This window comes from Phyllobates terribilis, unplaced genomic scaffold (assembly GCF_046119375.1).
Source record: "Phyllobates terribilis strain yellow unplaced genomic scaffold, ASM4611937v1 Scaffold_9__5_contigs__length_417890890, whole genome shotgun sequence".
NCBI lineage: Eukaryota > Metazoa > Chordata > Amphibia > Anura > Dendrobatidae > Phyllobates > Phyllobates terribilis.
Window position 1 is genome coordinate 407,585,068 of NW_027362769.1, and position 20,573 is coordinate 407,605,640.

Consider the following 20,573-nt stretch of genomic DNA (forward strand, 5'->3'; position numbering starts at 1 on the left):
GGGATCCCCTTGCTTCCATAGGGGATTGAGCCACGACCGAGCTTTGCCGGTGAGTTGGGACATGATAAAGGCCACCTTGGCCCTATCAAAAATGAAATGATGGGTCAAGAACTCGAAGTGTAGTGTGCCCTGGTTTATGAATCCCTGACATAGAGCGTGATCCCCACCATAGTATGGAGAGACACACAGTCGAGGTTTGAAGCCGGGTACACCACTGACAGACTGTGAGGCACTACCGAAGTAGTTGCTTTTTGGATAGTCGCGGGTGCAGCCGAAGGAGTCAGTGCGTCCAGGCAGGAGATTACAGTCTGCAGGTATGACAGGACCGTGTCGTGCTGGGTTTATGGCGAGAAACCTCCTGGTGTAGGTCAGAGATGGAAAGAGCCGGGGATCCAGCGAATTCCATGGCCTGTGAAAACTGTAATGGGCCGGATGGTGGAACCACTGTGCCATGGACTGAGGAGAGCCCGGAGGGGCATAACAAGGGACCTCACATAGTTTGACCCAGGAAATACGGTGGCTTGATGACTCCGTGTTCTAAGGAGAGACGAAGGAGGTGGACCAGGTTCAACTCCAGGACTGACCTCGGGTGGATGGCAACTGATCCACAGACACGCAGGCTGGCAGTCAGATGAGCATGGCTGATAGGCAGGCAGGTGGGCAGGCAGGTAAATGGAGATACCATGCACTGGGACCTTAGAACTAGCAAGAGTGTTAGGAAACAAACTTACAACATTGCACAGGCACCTCCGTGTTTGAGCCATTGGCCGGGGATACTTTATCGCGGTGCGCGCAACTCCTGTAAGAGGCGTGCCATGCGCGTGTCCTGGGCAGCGTCAGAGCAAGAGTAGGAAGGAGAAGCAGGACATTCCGGCCAGGGGCCGTAGCAGTGGGGCAGTCGGCGCCCCTGCTGGTGGAGGGAGACAGAAGGCAGAGGCGCCGGCATTAGAGTATGTTACTTGTCCAATTTGAAAACTGAACATGCCAAACCTATGCAGAGCCCTATTGCCATATTTGCTTTCTGTACATTTAAGTCCCTACCTCGCATTTCTTGTTATGTCTCTTTTGGCAAGGCTTGAATAGTAGGGGTTGAAAAGATTGTCAAAAGTTAATGGTACTGTGCAACAAAAGAAAAGACTGCAATGCATGCGATAGTGTTACAGGGAACCTGTCATGTCCTAGCTACTGTCTACACTGCCCACATTGCTTTGTTAGTGATGCAATGTGCATCATTAACAAGCTTTTTTTATTAAAATTGGTGGTAGTGACGCGCCCCTGGGCCTGTGTCGCGCTGCGTTGCGCACGCGGGAGCTTACCCGGAGCCGGATCTCTTGAGGGTTGTAGTCTCGTGGCGGTGACCCGGTCCGTGCCCAGGGAGTCAAACTGAGCGGCGATGTAACAGCGGTAGATGTAGGACGACTACGCCACCCGTTGAATGCAGCTATGGAGCTGCCGCTGCAGGACAGTCCGCTGAGGCCGGTGGATGGATGGTGCAGCGTAGATGGTATAACCCCCAACGGGAGGGGTATGGCCTCAGGGCAGCAGATGTGGATGATGGGGGTAGCAGGAACCACTCAGAGACGGTGCGGTGTAATTCAGGGTCTTTACTGGTAACAACGATAGACCCTCCCGGAGTACTTGCTAGTGAACGGGGCCTGGTCAGTCCTTGAGCAGATGGGATCTCCCCTGGCCAGGCGGAGTTGTAGGCCTCCCAAACTGACTGTACTCTTCTGGCTACCTTGCTAGAAGCGGATATAAGTAGCCCACGTCCCTGAGTGTGCCGTGTGGTGCTCACCCGTATGGCCGGTGACTCGGGGCCTTCTAGTGGCTTCCGCTCCACGATGGCGGTGCTGGTCCCACGCGTGTGACCGTGCCTTCGGGCTTCTTGGCCAGAGGACCTGAAATCCCCTGCCTGACGGATTCTGCTGCTGGGTAGGAGTTAGTCCCCACAGCCTCGGACTCCGGGTCCGGTAAGAAATCTTCTCAGTCAGGGCGAGCTCTGCAGCTGCCAGCCCCTGACTCGTAGTAGTATTGCTTCTGCTGTTTCTTGTCTCTACTCTCCTTGACTCCAGGCTCAGGCCCCTGGACAGGGCCTGCCTGTGGAGCAGAGCCCATAGAGCAGCTCTGCTCCCTGTCTTCTCCTCTCAGAACTCCCTACCCTGCCTCAGTCCCAGGTTTATATAGGGGAAGTCCTTCCCCTCCCAAGACTGGGCAGGAGGTGTGGCATGCACAGGATCCCTGACCAAAGGACCTCCCACCTGCTCTCAGACGTAATATCTCTATCACTGTGGCAACCAGACCCCTGGGGTGTCACATTCCCCCCTAGTGAAATTTAGTACTCCGGGACTAAACATATTTTTTTTAGAAATACATAACAAGGTATAACGATAACAATACAATAAGAAAAATATATAAGATGGTTACGGCGTGTCCGCAACCGGGTGCAGTTTTGAAAAGCAAGGTGTCCATTTCACCAAAACAGGGAGACGTAACCAGGTAGGGGTCTGTCCTACCCCGAGTCCTTAACAGTCTTTTAGTCCATCCTGGGTTACGCTCCACTAACTGTACAAAGGATTCCCGGTAAATCCACCAAGGACTCCTATAAATAACTGGAAACACATAATATTTACAAGATATGGCCGCTCTCAGTCCTCGGCCAGTGGGGATAAGGATTGGCTGCTCACAGTCCTCAGCCTGTGGGGAGATGGGATGGCTGCTCACAGTCCTCAGCCTGGTTAAGGATAGGGGACACACGGGAACAGTTCACACTTGTCCCAACGGGGACCATATTTTAATTAGCAACACAAGTACCCCTACGGGTAACTATGTACAGTTCCACTTTACCGTACTTCAGTAACGGCATCCTCCTGCTCCTTCTTGTGTGTAGGCTTCAGACCCGTCCGGGTCCTCTTGGCCTTCCTCGTATTGGTAGTACTGCAGCTCCTCCTCAGTCAGACGATGTACATGGAGGGCGTACAGTCCTTTGGCACCCTTATGCTGGGTGAAGGTAACCACATCACCCGGATAGAGATCACGTCCGCGGTGCCCGTCCGGGCTGGCATGTTGTGCGAAAAGATCTGTGCCCAGGGGTGGCACTGTGGAGGTTGAGGGCGCCGTAGGGGCGGCAGCGCCCGGGGGTACTCGGCCTTGCGACCAGGCCGGGGGTGCTTTGGAAGTAGAGGGCACTGTTGGAACAGCGGCGCCCTGGTTCACTAGGCCTTGCGACCGGGCCTGGAGAGGGTCGCCGTTGATGACGCCCGGGGTCAGAGAGTGCGACTTTGGGCCTGGGCGCGGGCTGGTGGTGGCGGTGCCCAGGGCTGGAGGGCTCAGCCGCAGGGCTTGTTGCGGGGGCTGGAGCAGGTCGGTGTTCGCAGCGCCCGGGGTCAGCGGCTCCACCAGGGGGCCTGGGAGCAGGCTGACGCTGGCAGCGTCCGGGACAGGGAGACTCCTCTTACCTGCTCCCGCGACCGCTCCTGCGTCACGCGTCTTCTCCTGGTGCTGGTCGGGGCCCGCGACGGCTGGGGCGCTGCCGATGCTGGGCAGCTTAGTCTGCTGCCAGTTCGCCATCTTGCTGTCCGTTCCTGGTGTCCTCCTCCCCCCTAGTGGACCGTGGCCTACCTTGCGATGATCCTCTTCCGTAGGCCGCGGCTCCGCAGTGGATCGTCAGGGTTGAGGACCTTCCGTCGCGCTCCTGTGACGTCGGCGTCTGCTGGGCTCCTTCCAGGACCTTACGCAACGTCCGGACGTGAGGCGGGGCTTCAGTTCTCGCGCGCTTTCGGAGTCCACGCCCCTCTTCTTCCCGCGCGGCGTCCTCAAGATGGCGTCCAATGGCGGGAAAACTCCACGGATGGCGGGAAGAAGGCAGAAGATGGCGCCGGATGGCGGGAAACTTCACCGATGGCGGGAAGAAGGCTGAAGATGGCGCCGGATGGCGGGAATCTTCACCACAGGTAAGTTTGAAAAGTCTCTTTTTCAGGCACGCAGTACCCGGTGGTTGCGGGCACGAAATCCTGCCGACTACGCCAAAGTTGACGCGCCCCTGGGCCTGTGTCGCGCTGCGTTGCGCACGCGGGAGCTTACCCGGAGCCGGATCTCTTGAGGGTTGTAGTCTCGTGGCGGTGACCCGGTCCGTGCCCAGGGAGTCAAACTGAGCGGCGATGTAACAGCGGTAGATGTAGGACGACTACGCCACCCGTTGAATGCAGCTATGGAGCTGCCGCTGCAGGACAGTCCGCTGAGGCCGGTGGATGGATGGTGCAGCGTAGATGGTATAACCCCCAACGGGAGGGGTATGGCCTCAGGGCAGCAGATGTGGATGATGGGGGTAGCAGGAACCACTCAGAGACGGTGCGGTGTAATTCAGGGTCTTTACTGGTAACAACGATAGACCCTCCCGGAGTACTTGCTAGTGAACGGGGCCTGGTCAGTCCTTGAGCAGATGGGATCTCCCCTGGCCAGGCGGAGTTGTAGGCCTCCCAAACTGACTGTACTCTTCTGGCTACCTTGCTAGAAGCGGATATAAGTAGCCCACGTCCCTGAGTGTGCCGTGTGGTGCTCACCCGTATGGCCGGTGACTCGGGGCCTTCTAGTGGCTTCCGCTCCACGATGGCGGTGCTGGTCCCACGCGTGTGACCGTGCCTTCGGGCTTCTTGGCCAGAGGACCTGAAATCCCCTGCCTGACGGATTCTGCTGCTGGGTAGGAGTTAGTCCCCACAGCCTCGGACTCCGGGTCCGGTAAGAAATCTTCTCAGTCAGGGCGAGCTCTGCAGCTGCCAGCCCCTGACTCGTAGTAGTATTGCTTCTGCTGTTTCTTGTCTCTACTCTCCTTGACTCCAGGCTCAGGCCCCTGGACAGGGCCTGCCTGTGGAGCAGAGCCCATAGAGCAGCTCTGCTCCCTGTCTTCTCCTCTCAGAACTCCCTACCCTGCCTCAGCCCCAGGTTTATATAGGGGAAGTCCTTCCCCTCCCAAGACTGGGCAGGAGGTGTGGCATGCACAGGATCCCTGACCAAAGGACCTCCCACCTGCTCTCAGACGTAATATCTCTATCACTGTGGCAACCAGACCCCTGGGGTGTCACAGTAGTATAATGATTTTATAACCTTTTATGTACTTAGATCCTACCTGCTCGTTCAGTCATAGGGGTGTGATTCTGCTATTCAGTCAGGGGGGGCGCCACATTCAGTCACTGCTGGCGCCACCCACGTATTTGAATATTGTTCCCAACAAGCCCTAATATTATTGGGGTGCATGTGCATTTCTACATGTCCGGCCGCTGGTCCCGTGCCTGCGCCCTGCACAGTGAGGCTTTGTGGTTACCAGCTTCACTGAGCTGGGAACTACACAGCCTCACTGCGCACGTGCGAGGAACAGGAGGGCATAGCGCATGCGCAGTGAAGCTTCAAAGTACACAGGCTCACTGCGCACGCGCGAGGAACAGGAGGGCATAGCGCATGCGCAGTGAAGCTTCAAAGTACACAGGCTCACTGCGCACGCGCGAGGAACAGGAGGGCATAGCGCATGAGCAGTGAAGTTTCAAAGTACACAGGCTCACTGCGCACGTGCGAGGAACAGGAGGGCATAGCGCATGCGCAGTGAAGCTTCAAAGTACACAGCCTCACTGCGCACACGTGAGGAACAGGAGGGCATAGCGCATGTGCAGTGAAGCTTCAAAGTACACAGGCTCACTGCGCACGCGCGAGGAACAGGAGGGCATAGCGCATGCGCAGTGAAGCTTCAAAGTACACAGGCTCACTGCGCACGTGCGAGGAACAGGAGGGCATAGCGCATGCGCAGTGAAGCTTCAAAGTACACAGGATCACTGCGCACGCGCGAGGAACAGAAGGGCATAGCGCATGCGCAGTGAAGCTTCAAAGTACACAGGCTCACTGCGCACGCGCGAGGAACAGGAGGGCATAGCGCATGCGCAGTGAAGTTTCAAAGTACACAGGCTCACTGCGCACGTGCGAGGAACAGGAGGGCATAGTGCATGCGCAGTGAAGCTTCAAAGTACACAGCCTCACTGCGCACGCACGAGGAACAGGAGGGCATAGCGCATGTGCAGTGAAGCTGCAAAGTACACAGCCTCAATGCGCATGCGCTAGGAACAGAAGGGCATAGCGCATGCGCAGTGAAGCTTCAAAGTACACAGGCTCACTGTGCACGCGTGAGGAACAGGAGGGCATAGCGCATGCGCAGTGAAGCTTCAAAGTACACAGGCTCACTGCGCACGTGCGAGGAACAGGAGCGCATAGCGCATGCGCAGTGAAGCTTCAAAGTACACAGCCTCACTGCGCACGTGCGAGGAACAGGAGGGCATAGCGCATGTGCAGTGAAGCTGCAAAGTACACAGCCTCACTGTGCACGCGCGAGGAACAGGAGGGCATAGCGCATGCGCAGTGAAGCTTCAAAGTACACAGGCTCACTGCGCACGCGCGAGGAACAGGAGGGCATAGCGCATGCGCAGTGAAGCTTCAAAGTACACAGGCTCACTGCGCACGCGCGAGGAACAGGAGGGCATAGCGCATGTGCAGTGAAGCTGCAAAGTACACAGCCTCAATGCGCACGCGCGAGGAACAGAAGGGCATAGGTTCTAAAATCATTATAGTTACACCAATTTTAATGATAAATCTTGTTAGTGATGCACATTGCATCACTAACAAAGCAATGGGGGCAGTGTACATAGCAACTAGGACGTGACAGGTTCCCTTTCAAAAATAAATACCACAACTAATGATGTGGGTGCTGCTAGCAGAAGCAGAACCACCACCATCATCCCTGGCACAAGCAGTTGGCAGTTGATAGAACTGGACATACAACAGCATAGATGAATAAGGTCCTGGAGATTATCCCAATGTACAGCACTTATATAAAACATATTCAGATGTATAATACCTGTCAGCTTCTGTGCAGAGTTAAATAAGGCTTTTAGTTCCCCCCTTTCTTCTTTTGGGATTTCTTTTCTTACACTGAAAAGAATAAAACAATAATAAAATAACCTGCAATTATCACAAAATCTGCAAAAAAAGCAGAGTATCAAAGTAACCCACTCAACAGCAACATGGTGATTCCACAGTAAGAGAAAGAAAGGAACAAAACCATGAAAACCATTGTATATTCAAGCAATGACCCATTGACCTGGAAAAATAATACAGTACTTACTAGTGATGACTGAGCACTAAAATGCTCAGGTACTCGTTACTCAGTCCGAGCAACGAGCCCAATGTAAGTCTATGAGAAACTCGAGCATTTTTCAGGCGGCTCCCCCCCACCCGGCAGTCTGCAGAGAGCCTAAAAATTGCCCAAATCGATGGGAACAATGCTCAAATGACATGGGAACAGCATGGGGAAGACCCCTGGAAGCATCTCTGACTCCCAGGTCACTGCTGTCAACAACGTTGTCAGATGTGACATGCAGAAGTAGTGCTGTTGCAGAGTGTGACAGTCACAACTAGTGCTGTTGCTTCAAAAGCATTCAGCATTTTTAGTAACACAAGCACATGAGACAGAAAGTATTGTGCTCCAGAAGCATCCAGCCACTAGAGGGGTTAACACAGTCACAGGAGAAGGGGAGTGTTTTAGCAGCGCCCCAGGGGGATTGTGGGGGAGTTGTTTACTGTCTGGTTGGAGCCGAAGAGAAAGGTGGTGTGTGTTCTGCATCTGACAGAGGCGCCCCTGCAAGTGAAAAGGATTCAAGTCAGGAGTGAAGCTAAGCACAGGTCAAGTAGAGTTCCTGAACTAGCAGTGCAGAGTATTGTCAGGCAGAAAGATAAGGACTGGAAGAAATGGTGGCACAGGGATCATCTCCCTCAGCAAACCCCCTCATCCTCCATCGCACTGTGCTGTAAAGAATGCTGTGTTCATTAATGTGCCTTAGCATTAGAACTGTGCTGTCCTGTACTATGGGAAGGCTGTGAACTGCTGTGCTGCTAAAGAAATTGTACTGTTTGTCACTGGAGCCTGTTGCTCATAAGTCTTAACTTGCACTGGCTGTGTGGCTTCTTATTAAATTCTAATGCTCTACCATTTATGAGGACTCTTGTCAAGTGTGTCTGGTCAGCAAGTGAAACAACCTACGTGTCTGTGCCTGAGGGTCAATACCCCTGTGTGCCTGAGAGAAGCTGCAGCACATGGTCTATGGTCGCCCTGAGTAACGGTTCCCCCAGGATTCCAAAGAATTCATGTAACCTGTCTCGCAAATATCTGAACCTACAGGTGCATGTGTAACATTGGTGGCCCGTACGGGGAGTCCTGAGCGGGAGTTAGCATTTAGAGGGAGAAAAGGAAAAGTGTCTGGAAAAACACAGCAGCACAGCACCTCAACTCAACTCTGCTGCACCAGTTAAAGGGGACCAGCCCTAAAGAAAACTCACTAGCAGCAATGGATGTGTAAATACAAATGGACAGAATTAGTGAGCTGCTTCTTCCAGGGGCGGACACAGACTATAGTGGGCCCCTGTGCGAGACATTTTTGGGGCCCCCCACCTGCCCTTCATAGGGCAACAAAGTTATGTAAACATAAACCCCCCTTGTGCATCTCACCCCCCCCATGTGCAGCTCTCATCCCCCGTGCATCTCTCACCCCCCCATGTGCAGCTCTCACCCCCCGTGCATCTCTCACCCCCCCATGTGCATCTCTCATCCCCCCATGTGCAGCTCTCATCCCCCCGTGCAGCTCTCATCCCCCCCATGCATCTCATCCCCCCCGTGCATCTCATCCCCCCCATGTGCATCTCATCCCTCCGTGCATCTCTCATCCCCCCGTGCATCTCTGATTCCCCCCACTCCTAGTTAATTAATTGTATTTTAAAAAAATAAAACTTGTTATACTTACCCCCATGCGATCCCTGCAGAATTCTGGCACTCGTCCACGTCGCTGCCACCTGGTTCTCCTGACTTCCGGCCATATGACGGCGCCGTCGCATGACCGGAAGTTAGGGGAATCATGAAGGCGCTGCCGCAGCAGCGCTGCTCTGCTACACAGAGGAAAGCAGCGCTGAGATGTCCCGGCGCTTAGCGCTCAGCATGGGGCCGGGGGCCCAGGGCCGGCTCCAGGTTTTTGTGGGCCCCGGACGAAAGAGTCTCAGTGGCCCCTTTAACACATACCATGATTCATGATGCACAGATACCGCAGAGAAATATACATATAGTACAATGCAAAGATTTCACTTCTTACATTACATGAGCTATCTATTGTAAATTCCACAATAGCTCAGAAACCAGAGAATCGCTCCACACAGTATACTGGCCCCCATAAAAAGCTCCATACAGGAGACTGGACCCCATAAAAAGCTCCATACAGGAGACTGGCCCCCATAAAATGCTCCATACAGAATACTGGCCCACATAAAATGCTCCATACAGGATACTGGCCCCCATATAACGCTCCATACAGGATACTGGCCCCCATATAACGCTCCGTACAGAATACTGGCTCCCATATAACGCTCCATACAGGATACTGGCCCCCATATAATGCTCCATACAGAATACTGGCCCCCATATAATGCTCCATACAGAATACTGGCCCCCATATAATGCTCCATACTGGATACTGGCCCCCACATAATGCTCCATACAGAATACTGGCCCCCATATAACGCTCCATACAGGATACTGGCCCCCATATAATGCTCCATACAGAATACTGGCCCCCATATAATGCTCCATACAGAATACTGGCCCCCATATAATGCTCCATACTGGATACTGGCCCCCACATAATGCTCCATACAGAATACTGGCCCCCATATAACGCTCCATGCAGGATACTGGCCCCCATATAACGTTCCATGCAGGATACTGGCCCCCATATAAAGCTCCATGCAGAATACTGGCCCCCACACATAATGCCCCACGCAGGCTGTTCCCCCCACATAATGCCCCATGCAGGCTGTTCCCCCTCACATAATTCCCCATGCAGGCTGTTCCCCCCCATATAGGATGTCACCCCCCCTTATAATGCCCCATGCAGGATGTCATACACCCCCCTCCCTTATAATGCCCCATGAAGGATGTCACACACACACCCTCTCTTATAATGTCCCATGCAGGATGTCACACACACACCCTCCCTTATAATGCCCCATGCAGGATGTCACACACACCCCCTCCCTAATAATGCCCCATGCAGGATGTCACACATACCCCCTCCCTTATAATGCCCCATGCAGGATGTCACACACACCCCCTCCCTTATAATGCCCCATGCAGGATGTCACCCCCCCTCCCTTATAATGCCCCATGCAGGATGTCATACACCCCCCTCCCTTATAATGCCCCATGAAGGATGTCACACACACCCCCTCCCTTATAATGCCCCATGCAGGATGTCACACATACCCCCTCCCTTATAATACCCCATGCAGGATGTCACACACACCCCCTCTCTTATAATGCCCCATGCAGGATGTCACACACACCCCCTCTCTTATAATGCCCCATGCAGGATGTCACACCCCCCCCTCCCTTATAATGCCCCATGCAGGATGTCACACACACCCCCTCCCTTATAATGCCCCATGCAGGATGTCATACATACCCCCTCCCTTAGAATACCCCATGCAGGATGTCACACACACACTCCCTCCATTACACTGTGTTCCAAATTATTATGCAAATAATATTTTCTCAGACGAGACGCGAAGGGCTAAGATAATTGTTAGGTGCGTCGCCGGTCGCTCTCTCCTCCGTGCAGTAAACAAAGATAGAGCGTATCGCTATACCCTGTCCGGTGTGAAGTTAACACGGAGGGGTTTATCATTTAGTTGTCGTTTGCCTCTCCACCCGGAGAGTGTTCGGCAGCAGTCCTCTAGGCTGCATCGCGGACCCCGGGGTCGGTTGCGTTCCATTAAATAAAGTTGTCTGCAACCGCTCCCCTTAACAGCACGGTTCTTCTTCTTGAACCATGGAAGGAAATGCTGTTTGAGAAACTCAACATACATTATGGAGTTCATCTTTACCCCTTCAGGAATCCTAAAAGGGCCGACAATCTCTCTCCCCATGATTCCAGCCCAAAACATTACTCCACCTCCTCCTTGTTGGCGCCGTAGCCGTGTTTGCATGGGGTGTCCATCAACCAGCCATCCTCCACTCCATCCATCCGGACCATCGAGATCATTTCATGCATGATTTGTAATAACCTGCTAATGCTTATAATTTCAAAAATGACCATTTTTTTGTTCTTTATTAAAATGAAAAGGTTGAAAACTCTGCTGTGCATAATAATTTGGAACATGCATTTTGAGTGCAGTTTGAGTTTTTTATTTTTTTAAAAATATCCTGTTATCATAGGCAGTTTGTACAAAAACCTTTCAATTGTACTCTAATAGTTATTTGACTGGAAAAGTACAATGACTGCAATTCATATAGGTAATTTGGGAAAATCTGAGAAAATATTATTTGCATAATAATTTGGAACACAGTGTATATTGCCCCATGCAGGATGTCACCCCCCCCTCCCTTATAATGCCCCATGCAGGATGTCACACACACCCAGTCCCTTATAATGCCCCATGAAGGATGTCACACACACCCCCTCCCTTATAATGCCCCATGCAGGATGTCACACACACCCCCTCCCTTATAATGCCCCATGCAGGATGTCACACATACCCCCTCCCTTATAATACCCCATGCAGGATGTCACACACACCCCCTCTCTTATAATGCCCCATGCAGGATGTCACACACACCCCCTCTCTTATAATGCCCCATGCAGGATGTCACACACCCCCCCTCCCTTATAATGCCCCATGCAGGATGTCACACACACCCCTCTCTTATAATGCCCCATGCAGGATGTCACACACACCCCCTCCCTTATAATGCCCCATGCAGGATGTCATATATACCCCCTCCCTTAGAATACCCCATGCAGGATGTCACACACACACTCCCTCCATTACACTGTGTTCCAAATTATTATGCAAATAATATTTTCTCAGACGAGACACGAAGGGCTAAGATAATTGTTAGGTGCGTCGCTGGTCGCTCTCTCCTCCGTGCAGTAAACAGAGATAGAGCGTATCGCTATACCCTGTCCGGTGTGAAGTTAACACGGAGGGGTTTATCATTTAGTTGTCGTTTGCCTTTCCACCCGGAGAGTGTTCGGCAGCAGTCCTCTAGGCTGCATCGCGGACCCCGGGGTCGGTTGCGTTCCATTAAATATAGTTGTCTGCAACCGCTCCCCTTAACAGCACGGTTCTTCTTCTTGAACCATGGAAGGAAGTGCTGTTTGAGAAACTCAACATACATTATGGAGTTCATCTTTACCCCTTCAGAAATCCTAAAAGGGCCGACAATCTCTCTCCCCATGATTCCAGCCCAAAACATTACTCCACCTCCTCCTTGTTGGCGCCGTAGCCGTGTTTGTGACGCGCCCCCTGGGCCAGTGTTGTTTGGAGGATACCCGGAGCCGGATCAGATGGGGGTTGTAGTCTCCGAGTGGCGGTGACCCGGTCCGTGCCCAGGGTGTCAAGCTCAGTGTGTGGCAGTCCTTATAGATGTTACTAGATGTTCTTTTATGTCGACTACGCCACCCGTTGAATTGCGGTCAATACGGCCGCCGCTGCAGCAGGGTCCACTGAGGCTGGTGATGTGTGTGCAGCTCAGGTAGTATAACCCCCAACGGGAGGGGTATAGCCTCAGGGGGTCAGGTGTAGAGGATGGTGGTTGTGGAGGTGCAGTGAGGATGGTAATGAGACTCAGAGTCGGGCTGTGCAGTTCAGGGTCTTTACTTACTGCTGTTATGCTGGTCACTCCGGCCTTGAGTGACCGCCCGAGCCATGCTGCGTCCACCAGGTCCTGGACTCGGCCAACTCCCATGTAATTCTGGAGCGTGATCCTGAGCTCCCTTTCTGACTTGTCCCTCTCTCTGGCCTTCCCCACCAGGGATCCACCTAAGTCCGGCTCCCTCGGGCCTCTTGTTGGTAAACCCTTGTCTCTGGGTTCCCTGACCCTATTCTTGGTGTGCCTTCCGGGTGGATTTAGTGGGTGGTCGTGGCAGATCCTGCCCACGACCTCCGGTCTCTGGCTAAGGATTAATGCCCTCCACCAGCTTGGGATCCGGTACCCTTGTGCCAACTCTTCACCCTCTGATCTAATCTTGGGTTCTTGGAGTTCTCTCTTCTCCCCCTCTGGGTCCTTCTTTCTCCTCTCTCTCTCTGGGCCTTGGAGCTGCTCTTCTCCTCTGCTCTCTTCCTCTGACTCAACTCTGACAGACTGACAGACTGACTGACCAAACCTCTACAAAGACCCTGTTCTAAGATGGTTCCCACCTTATATACTCCCTCTATGTGTGAGCTCAGGTGACCAGCACCCAATGAGCTCCTAGCATTACCCAGACTGCTCCCCCTATCTGCCCCTACACTACTGGGATGTTCCAACCCCCTCCCACTCCAGCCAGGGACAGACGCTGTCGTACCTGCACATTTCTCTAGTGGGAGTACCATTGGTCTGTCCCCCGGAAATGGGATGTATGTAGTGCATGCAGCCTACTGAGCTCAGTTCCACACTCCATCCTTACCCGGGAGTGGAATACCACACCTCTGGCTTGAGGTGTAATACCCCTGTAGCAGCCGAATCCTCAGGGTGCTACATTCCCCCCTGGTAAATCACAGCACGTCCTCGGGCTGTAAGATATAAAAACATCCAAAACATACAATTTTTTTTCATAAACATAAACATATAAAACATCATAGATATATCAGCAATAAAACGTTTTCATAAATAACATTCCTGTAAACATTCCTGTCGCTGGTTCCTCCGGTCACGGTGCAACTTGTGACCGGGTAAAGTGCGACAGTCTCTTGAAGAAAAATGGTTTTCCCATAAAACCAGTAGGGGGCGCTTTAGGAAGCGCAACTATATACAAAGGGGATATGGCCGCTCTCAGTCCTCGGCCAGCTATTAGGAACTAGGGACACACGGGCATAAGTTCACACTTTGTCCCAACGGGGAACATATTTTAAATAAGTAACAGTTCTTGGTACCCCGACGGGCAACTTTATACAGTCTCTCTCTACCGTACTTCAACGACGGCGTCCTTCTGCTCTTTCTTGTTGGTTGGTTTCAGTTTCAGACCCGTCCGGGTCCTCTGGCTCCTCCTCACACCGCAGCTCCTCCTCCGTCAGGCGATGCACATGGAGGGCGTAGGGTCCTTTGGCACACTTGTGCCGGGTGAAGGTGACCTCGTCCCCTACATACAGGTCACGACCTCTGTGTCCCTCCGGCAGATGGCTCTCTACGTCTCTGCGGGTTACAAAGACGTCGCCGGGGGTATGATGGTCTTTTATGAAGCCCCACCCATGCTGCAGGTTGAATTTAATCACAGTCCCGGTGGAAGGGGGACCATGAGCTGCACGGGGATTCCTCCTGGTCCGGCTCTTCTGCTCCGCGCTTCTTATCTGCATCTGCTTTTCCCGGACCCGCCTCTCTCTCCGCTCCCTCTCGAAGACCTCGAGCTGCTGCCGGCAGCACTCTGCACGCTCCGCTGCGGCCGCCCGAGTCTCCTGAGTGAACCCCATGAGGTCTTCTCCAGTGGGGTCCCACTCAAACTGTGCCTCCTCCAGCGGGGGCGAGGTCCTCTTTACGGGCTTTGGAGCCGGAATCAGGGGCTCGCACATGGGCCTTGCTCTCTGGAGTTCCAGCTGAATATACTCCTGGGGCCATATGAAGGGCTGCCCATCCGGGCACGTATGCTGGGCGAATAGATCTTCACCCAGGTGCGGCACTCTAGATGTTGAGGGCGCGTTGATGGTAGCGGCGCCCGGGTTAACCAGGCCTTGCGACCAGGCCTGGGGCACCTTAAAGGCAAAGGGCACCGTAAGAACGGCGGCGCCCTGGGTTATTCGGCCCTGCGACCAGGCCGGTGGCTCCGCGGAGGTAGGGGGCGCTGTTGGAATTGCGGCGCCCGGGTGTACTAGGCCTTGCGACCAGGCCGATGGTATTTCCTGCTTTGTCGCGCTCAGGGTTGAGGCGCGTGACGTCACAGGGGTCGTGGCCGCGGTTTCCGGTTGAGGCCTAGTCGGCGGCGGTGACGATGCAGCGACGGGCACGGCAGGGGGAACTTCGGGCTCTGCGACGGGGAGCTGGGGCAGGTACACGGTTTCCCGGCTCGGGGTAGAGACGTCCCCTTTACCTGCCTCCGTCCGTTCAGCTCCCTTCTCGGCGCCGTCTCCGGCCTTGAGTCCTCCTGCACCATCCTCAGAGGCGGTCTGTCTCCTCGTCTCGGGTGGCGTGCTCCGCTGACGGGTTTCGGTCCGCTGGGCCATCTCTCGGCTCCACTCCGCCAACGTCTCTCGCTGCACCCGGGCCATCCTCCGTGCGAGGCTCTCCAGCGCAGTCTGTGCACACTCCCGGTCTCGGGGGAGCTGTGTCAGGACCTCCACTAAGCCTAGTGGGGTTGTTGCTTGCAGCAGGCTCCTGACCACTGGGTCGGTGCTGCCTGTCTCTCCCTCCATCTCCGGGTAGGCTTTCTCTGGACTCCTCTCCAGACTTCTTGTCTCCGGGTGCGCTCTCTCCAGACTGCTCCAGGCGACACCCATCTTCGCTCTTTCGTTCCGTCTCCGCCCACATTGAGGGTGGTCCCGGGGCAACTTAGTGATTGTCAGTTCCAGGGGCAGTTCTCTCACGCTGATGTACACTTCCAGCATCACAGTCTCTGTTGGTGGGCGCGGTTTCCGCTTTTGGCGCCATTCTTCGACCTGGCCCACGATGGGAGGTGGCCTTTTGCCACCCTCTGGCACGCCCATAATGGCGTCCGCTCTTCCAAGGCGGGAAATCTTTGGAAATGGCGGGAATCGTCTCCCAGTGGCGGGAAACTCCATGGATGGCGGGAAAAAGCTGCAAATGGCGGACAACCGGCGGGAAACGACCTGTGATGGGGTCCGTTGGCGGGGACCCTCCGGAACCGGCGGGAGACTTCTTGTTAAGGTAACGGTGAACTTTTCTTCAGGCACGCAGTACCCGGTTGTTGCGGGCACGTAATCCTGCCGACTACGCCAAAGTTGACGCGCCCCCTGGGCCAGTGTTGTTTGGGGGATACCCGGAGCCGGATCAGATGGGGGTTGTAGTCTCCGAGTGGCGGTGACCCGGTCCGTGCCCAGGGTGTCAAGCTCAGTGTGTGGCAGTCCTTATAGATGTTACTAGATGTTCTTTTATGTCGACTACGCCACCCGTTGAATTGCGGTCAATACGGCCGCCGCTGCAGCAGGGTCCGCTGAGGCTGGTGATGTGTGTGCAGCTCAGGTAGTATAACCCCCAACGGGAGGGGTATAGCCTCAGGGGGTCAGGTGTAGAGGATGGTGGTTGTGGAGGTGCAGTGAGGATGGTAATGAGACTCAGAGTCGGGCTGTGCAGTTCAGGGTCTTTACTTACTGCTGTTATGCTGGTCACTCCGGCCTTGAGTGACCGCCCGAGCCGTGCTGCGTCCACAAGGTCCTGGACTCGGCCACCTCCCAAGTAATTCTGGAGCGTGATCCTGAGCTCCCTTTCTGACTTGTCCCTCTCTCTGGCCTTCCCCACCAGGGATCCACCTAAGTCCGGCTCCCTCGGGCCTCTTGTTGGTAAACCCTTGTCTCTGGGTTCCCTGACCCTATTCTTGGTGTGCCTTCCGGGTGGATTTAGTGGGTGGTCGTGGCAGATCCTGCCCACGACCTCCGGTCTCTGGCTAAGGATTAATGCCCTCCACCAGCTTGGGATCCGGTACCCTTGTGCCAACTCTTCACCCTCTGATCTAATCTTGGGTTCTTGGAGTTCTCTCTTCTCCCCCTCTGGGTCCTTCTTTCTCCTCTCTCTCTCTGGGCCTTGGAGCTGCTCTTCTCCTCTGCTCTCTTCCTCTGACTCAACTCTGACAGACTGACAGACTGACTGACCAAACCTCTACAAAGACCCTGTTCTAAGATGGTTCCCACCTTATATACTCCCTCTATGTGTGAGCTCAGGTGACCAGCACCCAATGAGCTCCTAGCATTACCCAGACTGCTCCCCCTATCTGCCCCTACACTACTGGGATGTTCCAACCCCCTCCCACTCCAGCCAGGGACAGACGCTGTCGTACCTGCACATTTCTCTAGTGGGAGTACCATTGGTCTGTCCCCCGGAAATGGGATGTATGTAGTGCATGCAGCCTACTGAGCTCAGTTCCACACTCCATCCTTACCCGGGAGTGGAATACCACACCTCTGGCTTGAGGTGTAATACCCCTGTAGCAGCCGAATCCTCAGGGTGCTACATTTGCATGGGGTGTCCATCAACCAGCCATCCTCCACTCCATCCATCCGGACCATCGAGATCATTTCATGCATGATTTGTAATAACCTGCTAATGCTTATAATTTCAAAAATGACCATTTTTTTGTTCTTTATTAAAATGAAAAGGTTGAAAACTCTGCTGTGCATAATAATTTGGAACATGCATTTTGCGTGCAGTTTGAGTTTTTTATTTTTTTAAAAATATACTGTTATCATAGGCAGTTTGTACAAAAACCTTTCAATTGTACTCTAATAGTTATTTGACTGGAAAATTACAATGACTGCAATTCATATAGGTAATTTGGGAAAATCTGAGAAAATATTATTTGCATAATAATTTGGAACACAGTGTATATTGCCCCATGCAGGATGTCACCCCCCCCCCTTATAATGCCCCATGCAGGATGTCACACACCCCCCTCCCTTATAATGCCCCATGTCGGATGTCACACACAACCCTCCCTTATAATGCCCCATGCAGGATGTCACCCCCCCTTATAATGCCCCATGCAGGATGTCACACACCCCCACCTCACCCCCCTCTCTTATACTGCCACATTCCTCCATACAATAAAAAAATAAATCAAATACTCACCTCACTTCTTCTCACCTGTCGCTGCTCCGGACTCCAGCGTCACCGGCCTCATCCCGCTCTGCGCTGTGACTGCTCAGTAGAGAGCGCGGTGTAAAGACGTCACCGCGCCCTCTGACCTGGGACGTCACAGTGCAGCAGCCATGGAGGATGCAGGAGCTGCTGCGGAGGCACGGGAGGGGTAAGTATTGTGCCGGGTGCCAGGGCCCTGAGCAAGCGGGGGGGAGCGGGCACTGACACCGCTCTCCTCCGCTCACGGGTCCCACCCATAGCGCGTGGGGTGCCGATGGTGAGGGCCCCCCCGCCTGCTCAGGGCCCCGGTGTCAGGCATAATGTATTTTTGTCCTAGTTTTAAAAAATGAGAGAGGTCTCAAATCTCCACCCCCCTGTTCATTTGGGAGGGACATACATAGAACTCACTCTAACTTTCCCCAAACCTCAGGAATTTTTATGAGCGGCATAAAGCCTCAGCCCAGAGAAAGCCTTCTAATACCCTGGATTTTTCCCTCCAATCCTATTTTTTAAGTGTACAAACGTTTAATGTCGATTTTAATAATGCACATGACGGTCACAAACACAGGGACCACATTTTTGGAATGCTCACCTTTTTCCAATTATAATAGTATATCTTGCATAACTGAGAAACCACTGGAAGCCCGGGAAATGGGTTCTGAGCTTCTGAGCGTCATAGAGATATCATATTTAATATACATCTTCATGAATATTGGTGACGGCAAACATGATGTCTCCATCTTGGATGTGGGACCCCCCCACACCAAGATATGAAATCTGAAGGATTTCTAGGTCTTATGCAGCTGGGTGGGTTCACAAAACCGTGCCCCCGTGTGAGGTTAAAACAATGGGTGTCTCCTAATGTTTTGGCCCCGTACTAAAAACCAGAAGGGCCATTTTTTAATTCTTTCTTGCCCCGGGACGTCAAATGCATGCCCTCCTCGCTGCGTGAAAGAATCACATCTAATTTCCGGGGAGCCATCCCCCCCACAGAATCTGAGACCATCACCTTGTGAAGCAAGTTTTTCTATTACTTATTCCTTTTATTTTAATAACTGTTTATGCATATATGTACATTGTCTCTTTTATAATATCTTGTATATCTTTTGTAAACACTGCCCACTTTCAGGAGTAAATCATTATTATTTACCAGCTTCGTTCTTCTTGTCCTATGTCGAGCAAACACGTTCCTCACCCGCTAATTCACGTTACCTAACGGGTAACCGATCCACCTGTTAAGCGATCGGTGGTGGCAGTATACCAGTATTTATGTGATATTGTGGTTTGAGGGTGGCTGGTCAGAGGTATATATACGTTCCTGGAAGGAACTGGTGGTATATATATGTCACATCACGTTCCACAATAGTCGACATAAATTAGAGCAGCTGCGCCCGTGCTTATCCTCGGTCAATACCGTGTTTGACCAACAGGATAAGGGGGCACCAGAGAGCTGCAAGGTCTGACCAAGTGTGTTTCCCTGACACCCGGAATTTGCCCGGGTGCGCCGGGTGCTGACGCCGGTCCTGCGGGGGCCCCATGAGGAGACGCACAAGAGGGGGGCCTCAATGGGGCTCTGAGGGGGCCCCGACTGGCTGGGCCCCATACTGGAGTCAGGACAGTCATGCCCTGATGGCGGCCCTGCTGGAGGCTGAAGGGGCCCCCTCTCCCTCGGGGCCCCCGTTCAATAAACGGGCTGCACAGGCGGGCTGCCCCTGGCTTCTTCAGTTAACCTGTGAAGAATTGAGAACAGTAGCAGAACATATAAAGATGTGAGAAGAACAGATTTCTAAAGCACACAACCGCAGGCAACTGTTAGCTGCCATTAATGCAAAAATGAATGAGCTGGGGGAGAAAGAAGCTGAAGACGTCATGGAGACGTTCCTCCAAGAACTAATACAGTTTCTAACCAGGTTGAAGTTGGAGGATGGAGGGGCGGCACCAATTACCAAAAGCTGGAATCTCCGTCCACAGACTGAACTACAGGAATTGAAAGACGAATTCAAAGCCCTAACAACAGCCCTGCAGGAATCGACTAAAACCTCTGAACGGGTGATAGACTCAGACAGGACCTTTAACCTGCTCGGGTTAGATAAATCAGGGAGACAGTTCTCTCTAACACCATAATTCACCATAAGGAATGAATTCAAGATCCTGGGACAGATTGGAGAGTGTGAACAGAAAGAGAGATTGTCTTATATGAACTTGTTGCACCAGATCGATGTAGGCTTACAGAAAGGCTACCAGCCAGATGAGATCATTGAGAGGGTGGTGAAAGTGATCAGCCCAGGACTGAACGTACGTAGTATGCTAGAAATGAAGAGTCATTTGACCTTGCAACAGCTGAAGATGATTTTAAAAGGCACTATAAAGAAGAGAGTACTTCAGAATTGTTACACTGACTCATTAACCTCTCACAGAAAAATAATGAATCACCCCAAAGTTTCTTGTTCAGAGCAATTAAACTGAAAAATAGACTGTTGTTTGCATCCAGTGATGTAGAAGCGGAAGAGAAGTTTGATGCTGAACTAGTCCAGAAGAAGTTCTTGAGATCATTGCAAAAATGGTTAATCAGCAAAGACATCAAGTTGCAGCTGAAACAGTACCTAGAAGATCCTGGCATTCTGGACGAAGCCCTAATTGAAAAAATGAATGAGGCAGCTAGTTTGGAGTCAGAAAGTGAACATAAGTTAAAGAAAGGCTCTATTCCTAAAATGACCAA

At 52.9% G+C, this 20,573-nt stretch overlaps 1 protein-coding gene across 2 annotated transcripts in view; it reads right to left on the minus strand.

Annotated features, from left to right (window-relative positions):
- Window positions 1-20,573, minus strand: part of LOC141162649 (uncharacterized) — a 133,408-nt gene that overhangs the window by 18,489 nt on the left and 94,346 nt on the right. Inside the window, exon 3 of one of the 2 annotated variants that reach the window (XM_073648978.1) lies at window positions 6,893-6,966. The exons of the other annotated variant lie outside the window; for it this stretch is intronic. Within the exon in view, the coding sequence (XP_073505079.1) occupies window positions 6,893-6,966 (74 nt within the window). The remainder of the gene's footprint in view (window positions 1-6,892; window positions 6,967-20,573) is intronic. 2 annotated transcript variants of the gene reach the window in all.